Below are 13,445 nucleotides of genomic sequence, written 5' to 3'. Positions count from 1 at the left end.
AACAAATGTATCTTTTTTTCTTTTCTTTGCTTATTTCTCGAACCTAAACTTATCATTAACTAAACCTAAACTTTGTTTACTGCATTTTGTGTATATATTTTATAATGGGTGAAATAAACAAAACTTAATTTGGCTAATATCATTTGTAGTGGCATGCACTATTGACATATATAAAATCACAGGTGACAATCCTTGATTCCAGTTTCGTATAAGCACAAAATATCTATCATTATTTCGATTTGTTGTTCATGATAAAAATTTAATATTGATACATTGTAATAAACATTTCCATTGCTTTTATCTTTTTATCAATACATATACTTGGTTGATAATTAGAGGACACAACTAACCCTATACTTTGCTTTACTTTGTTTTGTATATATATTTTGTATTGTGTGGAATTAACAAAGATTCATATGCAGGAATCTGTTGATACATTCCAAGAATCCCAATGCGACCAACAAACTTGAAAGACTACAATTTCTTTTTACTATGACCAATAAGAAAGCTCAAGGACTAAGTTGTTGGACTCATCCTGATCACCATTTTAAATTATTGTTAACAGTAAGTTTAACATTTTAAGTACAGAATAATATTCCTTTTGATATTTATAAATTACTATTTTCTGTGACAGATGTTACTTTTTCAATATTGATTGTACCCTCTTTTGTGTTTTTAAATTTTGCATACAATAATATTAAGCACACCATACCAAGACCACTATTTGAGCATCTAATAAACTGCCTACCAAGACCAATGTTTTCAAGTGACAATGGAGAGTATTCATGTTATGTTTCACATTTTTATGTTTTGAAATATTTTGCTGCTTAATATCAAATTCAGCAGATGTTTACTTTGATATACCAAAATAAAAACACTTCAGATAAAGTCTTCTTACATAGAATTCAGTTTCTTACATGACATCTGATGAAGTCAGTACAAACGTTACAAACTAATACTTGAAAAACAATTTGACATTTACTGTACTACAATATCATATTTGTATAGAAGTAGAAATCTGGATACCTATTCTGATACCTAATAAAAGAAAGGACACACTAAATAGAGATTAGCTGGTTTCCCGGCATAGCCCAGGATGTAATAAAGATTGACTGAAATACATGTTCTAGCTGGTTTCTAGGCGTTGCCAGGGATGTAATATAGACACATTATGTTGTATATTACCTGTTCTCTTCTCCCTAAGGTAAAACAATTTCATATACATGCTGTAAATTACCTACGCTAGGGATAAAACATGAACAATACCAGTCCTAGGGTAGATAAAACAAATAATACATAGAGATGAAAGATTCCTCTCCCCTAAGAATAAAACATATATTCAATATCTGCTTTTGTTTTTTCATTGTTTATACGGTCCCGAGCAACGCCGGGTAGCCCTGCTAGTTAATATATAATGCTGAAATTACATATCATAATGAAATTACATGGATTGTGTGAATATTTTTGAATGTAAAAACTGGCAGTATCTCAATGTGATATTAAACATCTTAATTTATTAGTAACACAAAGGAAATATAATAACAGAGTACGTAAAAAAAAATGCCCAGCAGAAATGTTTCACTTATTTTTTATTTTTTTTTTGTGAATTTTTAAACCAAGATGTAATGATGATTAACCTTAAATTTACATTTTCTCTATTCCTAGATGGACATGGGTAAACTACAGTATCGACTGGAAGATCCCAAACATCCGGAGTCTGTCTGCAGTACGCCGTGTGTACATGGTCAAGCACAAACATTCCTGAAAGGAGACATTTGCTGCTGGACGTGTATAAATTGCTCGAAATATCAGTATCTACCGAATCGTTACAATTGTAGGGAATGCCCAATGGGGACACTTCCAAGTTATAATAAGACTTACTGTAATAAAATTCCAGAAATCTACTTAAACTATAACAATGGTATTGCTGTGGGAGCGATGGTGTTTTCAACAGTTGGCATTATTGCAACCTTTTTTGTTATTGCTGTATTTTTTAGGTGAGTAGATATTTTAAGCTTTCTGTTTTTTTTCTGTATGTTTGTTTCAATGCACGTGTATATCTATGCTGCCACATTTTTTATTTAACTGTCTAAATATATATATGTGTGTGTGTATATATATATATGTATATGCCTATATATGTATATATACATATATATAAACATGTATATATACATATGATTGTTGAGCTGGATTAAATCCGACGATATGAAATAAAATGTAGGTGGAAGGACCTGGATACTCAACGTTTCGCCCGATTTATGCGGGCTTCTTCAAGAGGGATGGTCATATATATATATATATATATTTCTTGGCTGTTTTAAACTTTTAGATTTTTAATTTATTGGTCTTAATAAGCACCATCGATATGAACACATTTTGCCAATGAAAAAAGAAAAAAATCAATGGCATGAACGTAAAAATGTTGCGTTCTGGTGACGATGAAATCGCACAATGCGATTTTGATATCGCTTAGTTTGTTGAAAGATTTCTCATGCAGAAAGTTGTCGAGATTCTTGAAGTGATAGCCATAAATGAGAGGTCTGGAGAGTTTGGAAGCTGAGGCAGACTTTCGTAGCCCCGTTCGTTAATCTCCCTTGGGGGCAATTAAGTGATGTGCGGTCGGGTATGGTCGTGCAGGAAAATTGGGCAATTTCTCCTAACTAATGCCATGTGGTGTTTAAGTTCTCATGAATTTTATTCATTTGTTGAAAGTACTGCTCAACCTTAATATTTTCGCCTGGATTCAAAAACTGTAATTGATGACACCGGTCTCAGGCAACAAAACACTAAGCATGGCCTCGTTTTAGGGCAACTTTGGCTTCGGGATCTGTCATGGAAATTTGTCGGTGTGTAACTATATATCTGGGCGTCGCCGGTAGTCATAAAGTACCCAGTCGAGAAACTGGTCGTTTTTGTTGCGTAAAAGAAGAAATAGGAGACTTAATAACGGCGTTTCTTTTGCTTGTCGTTCAATTCGTAAGGCATTCATTGATCATTTTTTTTTGTAATTCCAATCTTTTTAAAGTGGATGGAAATAATCGTTACGTCTAATTCAGAAGCAAGTTCTCGAACAGCTGTGCGTTGATTGTCTTCGACTATGGCTCTTAATTGAACGCTGCCAATATCCGATAGCCGACAACTACGCTCATCATATTAAAGACTTTCGTAGTCGGCACTAAATTTCTTAAACCACTATTTTGCTGTGTGTTCAGTAGTAGTTTCTGGGCTAAACGCTTCGTTGATATGGCGACCAATTTCAACAGCTTCGTTTAAAATAAGAACATTCTGCGAATTTTTTTATCTTGTATTCAACATATTAAAATGAAGGCATACTGTTTTGTAAACTATTGGTATTTAAACAGAGCGAAAATAACCGTTTTAAATTATATATAAATTAAAGTTATTTTAATGAAAACTTCCTTGCTAATACACCATTTGAAATCAAAATAAAAATATCACAAGAACTTCCTTCTCAACCTTACGAAGGGCGTGCAATAAGTAATTTCCCTGGCTCACTTCCCATAGCAGTAGAGCAACGAAACTGGTCACAGTTATTTGTCTTTCTCTACATGGGAACCATCCAGAGTTATGCATTTTTCCATCGTTTGATGCAGCGCTGGAGACCGTTTTTGTAGAATACCCCAGGTTGGTCCTCTAACCACGACGTGACTTCGGAAATCAAAGCTGCATCATCTGGGAAAGGCTTTCCTTTCAAAAAAACTTCATGGCTTGGAAGATGTGAAAGTCAGAGAGTGCAAGGTCAAGATAGTAGGGAGGATGGGGAAGGATTTCATAACCACACACCTGTGCTTCTGATCGGGCGACATGCTAGTTGTGGACCGGAGCGTTGCCCTGCATGAAGAGGGCAGCTTTGCTGATCTTGCCCCCCCTCTTGATTTTGATAGCTTCCCATAATTTCCTCAAAAGTGAAGCATAATAGGTTCTTGCAATTGTGGTACCTTTTGCCAGGAAATCTGTCATCACTACTCCGTCCTGGTCCCAGAAGACAGTGAGCATGCCCTTGCCAGCGAAGGGCTGCATCCTTGCCTGCTTTAGAGATGGTGAGTCCAAGTGCTTCCACTTTGACTGGGCTTTGGTCTCTAGATCATAGTGATAGGCCCACGTTTCATCCTGTGTAATCAGTCTTTTGAAAAACTTTGACTCATCTTCTTGGTACATCTTCAAATACATCCTCGAGAACTCGTTCTCGCTTCTGGAATTGTGTGAGCAACCTGGGAATCCATCTAGCAAACACCTTATGCATATACAAATGGTCATGCATGATAGTGTCCACAGACCCTGTACTAATCTTGACATATTGGGCTATTTGGCGCCTATCTTCCAAAAATGGCAGCCTCAACTTGACAGACAGATGCCTCATCGATGGCAGAAGGGGGGCGACCAGTACTGGAAGCTGTTTCAGCAGACTTCCGGCCATGTTTGAATTCACGATGCCAGCGTTTTACAAGGTTATATGATAGGGCATTATCACCATAAGTTTCTTTCATTTCATCAAAAGTCTTCTGTGGTGTGCGTCCTTTTAAATACAAAATCCGAATCACTGCTCGACATTCAACAGGCTCCATTTCACACCTGACAGTTCAAACACCTGTAAAACAGAAACCACTATTAGTTCAGAGCTGTTATTTGCCACATAACCCATGCGCTTGCAAAATTTCAGCTAGATCAGACAACTGGAAGTTGGTCAGGGCATTAGGTATTGCACGCCCCTCGTATATATATAAAGAATGAAAAATATAAAGCTATCGGAATGAATAGGAAATATGGGGGAGCAAGACATCGAGATAGAGGAAATGGAAGACTAGAAAGAATATTATTTGCATACATGTCTGATGGCCGCCCCAAATCTAAAACATACTAGTGTTAATAGGTGCAACGAAGATTGTAATGTAAATTTGAAATATTTCTGCTGGATAGGGTTTCAGATTTATTCAGCGATAAACCTGCTTTTAATTTGACTAGAATTTTTACCTCATTCTTTATCTGTGTAGCAATATATTACTGCTTATGTAAATACCAAGAGAGTGTATATATATAAGTGAAAGTGTGTCTGCCTGTCTGTTCGACATTTCCCTACATAATAAATGTCAATTTAAAGTCTACAGACTCGAAATTTGATATACAGAGTAGTGAGATTTAGAAACATCTTTGTAATCCCTTTTCGGACAGAAATTTGGTTGTTAACGGGTCAAAGTTCAACGAGTTGACCTTTGCGGACTCTACCAAACTCCTCCGCCAATTTTGGTTCCAACATTTGAAATTTTAGATATGTTTCTTGGCAATGGATCTAAATTAAAAATTGGTTTGAACCCAAAACAATTCATGTTAAGGTCATAATAGGGGCCAAAGTTAATTATTCAGACATTTTCTAGTCTAAACATTTGAAATGTTACATAAAGGGTATTCAGAGAAAAGGCAACCTTTTTAATCGGTTTGTCTCGAAAATTTGAGTTACTAATATATAAATGTATGCATGTATGTATGTATGTTAGCATGTCTGCCTAAAATTTTCGACAGAGGCAACGGATTTTTACAAGATCAGTATCGTTTCTAAGTTCGATCTTAAAGACAACAAATATCGAAATATTGGCTAAAAACATGCATTTCTTCACCTTCAACTGGACACTTTTCTAAGGGGAGGGATTAGCTTTTTTACCGATATTTTCGAAATTCATCCTCTTCTCTCGATTGCCTAGTCTTCATTAAAACCTACGCCACTTCCGATTTGGCGGTGTTCGTAACAGCAAACATCTCAGGGGTTTTCCCCGTTCTTTTTCTCATTTGCGGTACGGATTCGAGCCTGCCTTTCTACCACCACTTTTTTTATTTTTTACTCATCATACACCTCCAAACACCCGGGCAACGCCGGCCACCCATGCTATTGCGGGTGTTTGGAGGTGTATGATGAGCAAAAAATAAAAAGTGGTAGTAGGAAGGCAGGCTCGAACCCGTACCGCAAATGAGAAAAAGAACGGGGAAAAACCCTGATATGTTTGCTATATATATATATATATATATAAAGCTGTCGTTATGAAACAATTTAAGAGATGAAAGAGGATGTAGCGAAGGTCATTGACATTGATACGCTCTCACAAGAATACATTGAAGCTTCCATGAAGCCTTTCAGAAATGTTAGAACAGTACAAGAAGTAAATTGAAGCCGGAGGATACTACTTCAAGAGAAATAGAGTTTCATGTGTAAACTATCAACAAAATGTGTGTGTGTGTGTGTTGTGCAGGTCTCCATTACACAACATTTATATATTATTACGTTTATTTGTACGTACGATGTCAAAAAAAGGTATACACAGCATTTGTTTGTACGTACGATGAAAAAAAAAAAAAGCAAGTATTAATTACTAGCAGTTTAGCGTGGCTTTGTTCGGGCCCTATGTTACGTTTATAACTTAATGTGCGTATATATATATTAAATGTTTAACTCATGTACATGCAAGCTACATCTAAAATTTCAAGTGTTTAGACCAAAAATTCACGGAGGAGTTTGAAAGAGTCTGCAAAGGTCAGAACTTTCAACTTGATTTCTGGGCAGCCAAATGTTCGCCCCAAAACGGATTAAAATATACATTAAAATTAAATATTTTAAAATTAGTACAGATGACAAAGCATCTCAGATGAAAACATAAGTGTCATGTAGAAATAAGTAAAATAATGTTGTGGGTTTCTTTTTTCGGGATCTTTTAAATGTCCGATTTCATTCTAGAAACATAATTACCTACTTAAAGGTCATGTTGAAATTAGAATAAGTTCCCCGGACATTCAGGTGAAAGCATTGTTATAAACTTAAGTTCCATGTCGAAATAAGTAAAATATAAAGTTTTTGTTACTTATGGATCTACGAATAAACGCATTTCCAGTGAAAACATTATTATCTACTTATATCTCATGAAATGAGTACAAATACATACGCATTCTACAATAAGGCATGATAATATGCGTAAGTCTAATGTTAAAATAAGTAAATCAGATAGTGCTTTTCTTGTTTATGGCCATTTACGGTCTCCGCATTTCAGGTGAAAGCATTATTAGCTATGTCGTGTTGAAATTAGTACAACTAGCAACGCATCTCTAGTGAAAACATTTCCTCCTTAAGTGTCATGTAGAAATAAGTAAAATCACATAGTATTTTGTGGATTAAAGATCTTTCAAATCTCCGCATTCCAGGTGCAAACATTATCTGCCACTTACTTGCCATGTTAAAATTAGTACAATTTGCAACTGATTTAAGGTCAAAACATTATTACCTACAGTGGTGTCATGACAAATATATATATATATATATATATATATATAATCATATCGTTGTTTTGTTGATTATAGATCTTCTAAATCTACGCATTATTATCTACTTACATGTAATGTTTAAATTAGTACGAATTCCGACGTATTCTACAAAAATATAATATACTCAAATGTCATGTCAAAATATGTAAACTATTATAGTGCTTTTGTTGTTTACGGGCCATTTAAAGTTCCGAACTTGATATGAAAACAATTTTTCTTTTTAAATGCCATGATAAAATTAGTAGAATTTCAGTCGCACTTAAAGTTAAAACCTTATTACATATACAAGTGTAATGTCGAAATAAGAAAAAACCACAGTTCTTTTGTGGATTATGCATATTTTTAATCTACATTTTTCATTTTGAAACCTTATTATCTACTTAAGTGCCATGTCCAAACAAGTACAAAATTATAGTGCTTTTGTTAGTTAGGAATCTTCTAAATATCCGCATTTATGATAAAATCAATCTTACCCACTTACAGACCATGTTGAAATAAGTAATAAGTCCAACGTATTGCAAGTGAAAACATTATTACCTTCCTAAGTGGCATGCCCTTATGAGTAAAGTAATATAGTGCTTTTGTAGTTTATGGAACATGTCAATGTAAGCATATTATGTGAAAACGTTATAATCTACTAACAAGTCATGTTGTAATTTGTAAAATTCCATCGCATTTCAGGTTCAAACATTATTACCTACTTAACTGTCATGTAGAAATGAGTAAAAGTATATGATGTTTTTGTGTTTTAGGGACCTTTAAATCTCCACAAGTAAAAACATTTATGCCTACTAACATGTCATGTTGAAATAAGTACAAATTACACATTCGTACATTTAAGCAGAAAACATTAATACTTTCTTTGTCATATCGAAATAAGTAAAATTGTATAGTTCGTCTTTTGATTATGTACCTTTTTAATCTACGCATTTCAAGTGAAAACAGTATTACCTACATGGCATGTTAGAATTAGTCAAAATTCTAAGGCATTTCAAAGTAAGATATAATATACTTAAGTGTCATGTGGAAAAAAAATAAAATTATATAGTGCTTTTGTAGATCATGGATATTTCAGGTATAAACCTTATTTTCATACTTACATGTAATGTTAAAATCAGTTTGAATTCCATCACATTTACGAGCAAATATTACATACTTAAGTATGATGTCGAAATTACTAAAATCATATAGCGTGTTTGTTTATTAAGGGTCTTCTTATTCTACGCACTTCGAATCCAAAAATTATTACCTGCTTATTTCTTTTGTTGACATTATAAATTTCAACGCACTTTATGTGAAAATAATATAACCTATTTAAGTGTCTGTTATGGCTTGCAATAAACCACAAAGAAAACAGAACAACGGAATAGAGTTTAAACAATGTATTACTGGAACAACAACGTAAAAAGGTTACAACTGAAAAGAGTAGTAAATGTCACCGAACAGGCGAGGGTCGCTCTAATGTTTAATCAACACCTTGGATCACAAGGTCTATGGTTTATATAATGGATAGAACAGTCCATTTGGAGGGTGATTCACCCACAGCACCCCCTCCCAAGCTGATTTCCGTAGTAGTGAAAATCAGTATTTCTTCCTTTTGGGGCAGACCACCAAGGGGGCAGTACGCTTCCTCTTTCTGTGGGATCGTCTCGGTTCTGACATCCCTTTTGGAGGGTCTTTGTAAAAACAATCATACAGTTTCAATCGCCTCACTTCCGTCCTGCGGTAGTTCTTCTTGATCCTCGTAGAAGCGTTTCCTGATTTGGTTCAGGTGTCTCTTATGTTGGAACTTTGGGCCCTGAATGATGTATGTAACATGGCCGATTCTTCGTAAGATCGTACCCTGTTCCCAAAAATAAACATCATTTCTAAAATGTCTTAAATACACGTCATCTCCGCTGTTAAACCGTTTCGTTGGCATTGCAGAGGTTCTGTTGTGTACTCTGTGTTTGGGTAGCAGTTTATCAAATGCGGATTTTATTTTCCGTCCAAACATGATTTCTGCTGGGATCCCCAATCTGGTTTGTTCTGATTTCTCGTGAGTCTTGAAAACATGCAGATATTGCTGAAGGACCTTTTCTGTCGGTGTACCGGACGCCTTTTTTAATGCCCTATTAAGCGTATCGACGAAGCATTAGGACTGACCGTTGCTTCTGGCGTGGTAAAGGGGTTTCGTAATATGCTTGATTTGATACGTCTCGCAGAATTCTCTGAACTCTTTCGAGGTGAACTGTGTAGCGTTGTCGCTAACCTAACAGTCTACAACCCCAACGATTCCAATAAAAAAGGTGTCGTTGTTGCCGTGGTCGGTTTTGTGCATCTTAGTACCTCTGGTCATTTAGAGTAAGAATCAAGTACTACCAGGTAGTAAAAATACTCCACAGGTCCCGCATAATCGATGTGAATCCTCGACCATGGTTGTTCAGCCTTAGGCTAAGGTTCATATGTTATCGGTGGTGCTTTTGCAGCCAAAGCACAGCCTTTGCATCTGTTCACCATGTCGGTAATATTTTGGTCCATAGCTGACCAATAAACAAAATTCTCGTTAGGCTTTTCATTCTGTTTATTCCTGGATGTCCCATGCGAAAATTCCTGAGAATTCTTTTTTGAGGGGTTTGGAGGATGACAACCCTTTCACCGTATAACAGTATTTCGTCGCAACCAGAAAAAAAAAAATGTCTGAACTGGTGTCACCCAGTGCTAATTTCTGCTTCGTGATTTGAATGAAATTGTCATTTAGGGATTCTGACTTAATTTCCTAAAGTGTGACCGACAGTTCGTGGATAATATTGTTTATCATAGTTTTTACATCACTATTAATACGTAGTGCCAAAATTACTGAATCTTGAAGAGGTTCCATTTTTGCCAGGAATCAGTCTCGATCTGCATGGGCTAGTTTTTTTGAGGGGAGAAATTGAATTGTAAAATTATAGTTCAGCAGAATAGTTCCCCATCTTAATAGTCGGTTCGCATGTTTGAAGCCCTTTTTTATCCAAAAATTGATATCAGCAGCTTATGGTCGGTTTGTCGAAAAAAATGTCTTCCGTGCAAGAACCGGTGGAATTTTTAAACTGCAAATACAATTCCTAGGACCTCTTTCTCGAAGTAAGAATAATTCTTTTCCGCTGGCAAGAGAGTCAGTGATCCGAAAGCAATAGGCTGTTTCGAGCCATCCAGCATTCGATGTAGAATGCACGCCCCAATGCCATATTGAATAGCGTCGCTAGCTACTATTATGCCGGACTACGGGTTGAAATGCGCTAGGATTAGTTTTGAAAGCAGGATTCTTTTTATGATGTCTGGCAATCTTCTGTCCACTCCCAAGCCTTATCCTTTTTCAGCAATGCATTAAGTGGTGCGCGCAATTTGTGCATATTTGGGATTAACCCCCGGGTAATAATTTGCCAAACCTAAAAACACTCTGCAATTGAGTTATGTTTATTGGTGCACGCATTTCTTTAATAGCGGTCGCCCTATCTGGGTCTGGGCGTCTGCCATGTGTATCAATTATTTGACCCAGGTATTTAATTGTTTGTAAAAAGAACTCGCATTTATCTGCTTTGATCTTAAATCCATAATCTTGTATTCGACTGAATACATGTCTGATATGTTTTTTATGTTCCTCCCTGATTTTGTTCGCTATGATAATGCCATCAAGATATGCGATTGCGGTGTCAAAGCCGGACAGCATAGTATCCATTACTTGCTGGAATATTGCGGGTGCCACCTTGATATCGAGTCTTTCGTATCTGTACAAACTCCGATGAGTGTTAATACAGAGGAGGTTATCGCTTTTGTCGTTTATCAGAATTTGTAGGTAAACGTTGCTTAGGTTAAGCTTTAAAAAAAACTTGCCATTTAATTTCGTTAACACTTCTTATCGACTAGGTAATGGATAGTGAAAATCTTCTAAGGACCCGTTGAGTCCGGTCGCAAAGTCGGCGCAGACGCGAATTTCCCCGGGCCTCTTTTTTACGTAAACTGCCGGAGCAGCCCGCTCCCTATATGCTGTCAGGACCGAACAGGTTCTCACTATCTTTTAGCACATACAGTCTTAGTTTTTGTGTTTTCCCCGTAAAGTGACGTTTGTAATTAATTCACCTTCAAAATGAATTGTTGTACCATAAACGGCCGTCGCCGTTCTGTTAGTTTTTAGCATAGTCGTAATATTTTCCACGTTTTGAGATTTATTATTGAAAGATCCGATCCATTGTCTAATTGGAATTTAATGGCCTTGCCGAAAATGTTAACCGTTACATATTTGTGTAGATTTTAATCTACAACATCCTTAGTTCTGGTTTGACGTACACGGTTTTTATTCTGAGTCTTCCTACAGCGTGCATTTTTCTGACCTATCTTATTGCATGAGTGGCATATTTTTGTTAAAAATGGGCAATCTCTTACCCAATGTATTCCACCACATCTGAAGCAAGCGCTCGGTGCTTTTTGTTTTTGAGGATCGGTGGTTAGTGTCTGTGTACCATTTCGACGGTTTTTTCTTAGTTACATTTTTATATTCGCGATGCCTGCTTCGATATTGCTTGCATCTTTTTTTTATAATTTCTACTTTTTGACAAATTCTCAGTAAATTTTGGAAGTGTTAAGTTCGGTTCATTCTTTAATTTTGTAAGGACTCTGCGCCTGATTTCCGAATTTTCCCCCGAGGTTTAACCTTGCGCAAACACAAGGCATTTAAAATTGTCTGTTGTTAGTTAAGACAACTTAAAGTCATCACAGTGTTTGTTCACTACAGCTGCATAGATGGCGAAATCGTCATTATCGTCTTTTACTACATCTAAACATCTCCAACGCTTATGGAAAAAAGACGTTTTCGGAGGGAAAAGTTCTGTTAACAAATTTACCGTCTAATTGAATGATAAATCTGCTGTTTTCCGAGGCAAGATGTAATGCAAGAATTTATCATGATCAGCAGTTTCCAATTTTCGTAGTATAAGTCTAGTTTTCTTGTGATCAGGTCAGTGGCTGCAGTCAATATTTAAAAATCTTCATAACGCCGAAAATATGCTGCAAATGGTTTTCCTCTTCCTTGTATTTATAATTGTTTATCGCGGTCTATATTGTATTCTGAGAAAATGCTGAATTGCTTTCCGCGTTCGCATTTTTAACAATTACTGTAAGTAACTTCTGTTCGTAATTGACGTTCGGCTAACTATTTTCCGGTTCTTATTTGGCATTCCGCTAAATATTTTTGCAATTCCTTTTGCTGTTCCTCGAATTGTATTTGACGTTCAGTCCAGTGTTTTTCGAATTGGGACTGACGCTTTGCGGCAGCGATATGCAACTTGGTCAAATGTTCCAACGCTACTTTCAATTCGGCCATTTTTCTTTGTCAGCATTAGCAATTTCAAAACGTTCGTTGAATTTTACAAAACCGTTTTATTCTTTCTTCCTCCAGGCAATAAAACGAATAGAAAAAAAACATAAATATATAAAAAGTTCATTGTCTACAGGAAAAAAAAATCAAGTGTATATTTTTATCCAGAGGAAAAAAAGATAAGGCCCGATTTTAGCAGCGAAAACCACAAGTGACGAATTCTTTTTCCAAAAGTATAAAAATTTACCTTTCTAAGTCGCGATGAACCTTTTTTCTTTTTGCAAAAGTACAGCGCTATCTTTGAAAGTCGTGACGAACTTTGTTTTTCAACTCTTTTTCCGTAATGATCTGCGTTTTTTTTAATTAGTTACCGTAAACCTTTCAGTTGCAAGTATTATGTTAGACACTTCCTTAGGCTTGATAACATTTGAGTCCGACGTCGTCAGTATTTTTAGAATACTATTTCAACGCGAGTATTTTTTTCAATGTCGTTACTGGTTTCGATTTTAGTATGCTCCTTGAATCCAATGTCGTCAGTATTTAGTTTTTTTAGAAAACTGTTTTTAAACGTAAGTACGTTCTCCGAATCCTATGCCGCCAGTGTTAGGGCTTGCAATAAGCCACAAAGAAAACAGAAGAACAGAATAGAACGTATACAATGAATTACTGGAACAACAACGTAAAAAGGTTACAATTGAAGCAAGTAGTAACCGTCACCGAGCAGGCATGGGTCGCTCTGGTGTTAATATTTATTTGCATAAATATACACAAAATGTGGCACAAG

The 13,445-nt window shown here is 35.9% G+C and overlaps 1 protein-coding gene across 2 annotated transcripts in view; it reads left to right on the top strand.

Moving 5' to 3' along the window:
- The window catches only part of LOC145268573 (metabotropic glutamate receptor 3-like), a 1,374,385-nt gene that overhangs the window by 1,318,538 nt on the left and 42,402 nt on the right, over positions 1 to 13,445 (top strand). For both annotated transcript variants that reach the window (XM_080124032.1, XM_080124035.1), the window contains one exon: positions 1,666 to 1,997. In XM_080124032.1, the coding sequence (XP_079980158.1) occupies positions 1,666 to 1,997 (332 nt within the window). The remainder of the gene's footprint in view (positions 1 to 1,665; positions 1,998 to 13,445) is intronic.

The sequence above is a fragment of the Euprymna scolopes genome, chromosome 4 (genome assembly GCF_053919585.1).
Source record: "Euprymna scolopes isolate OS-2025 chromosome 4, ASM5391958v1, whole genome shotgun sequence".
Lineage (NCBI taxonomy): Eukaryota > Metazoa > Mollusca > Cephalopoda > Sepiida > Sepiolidae > Euprymna > Euprymna scolopes.
This window is presented reverse-complemented; position numbering and strand designations above follow the sequence as displayed.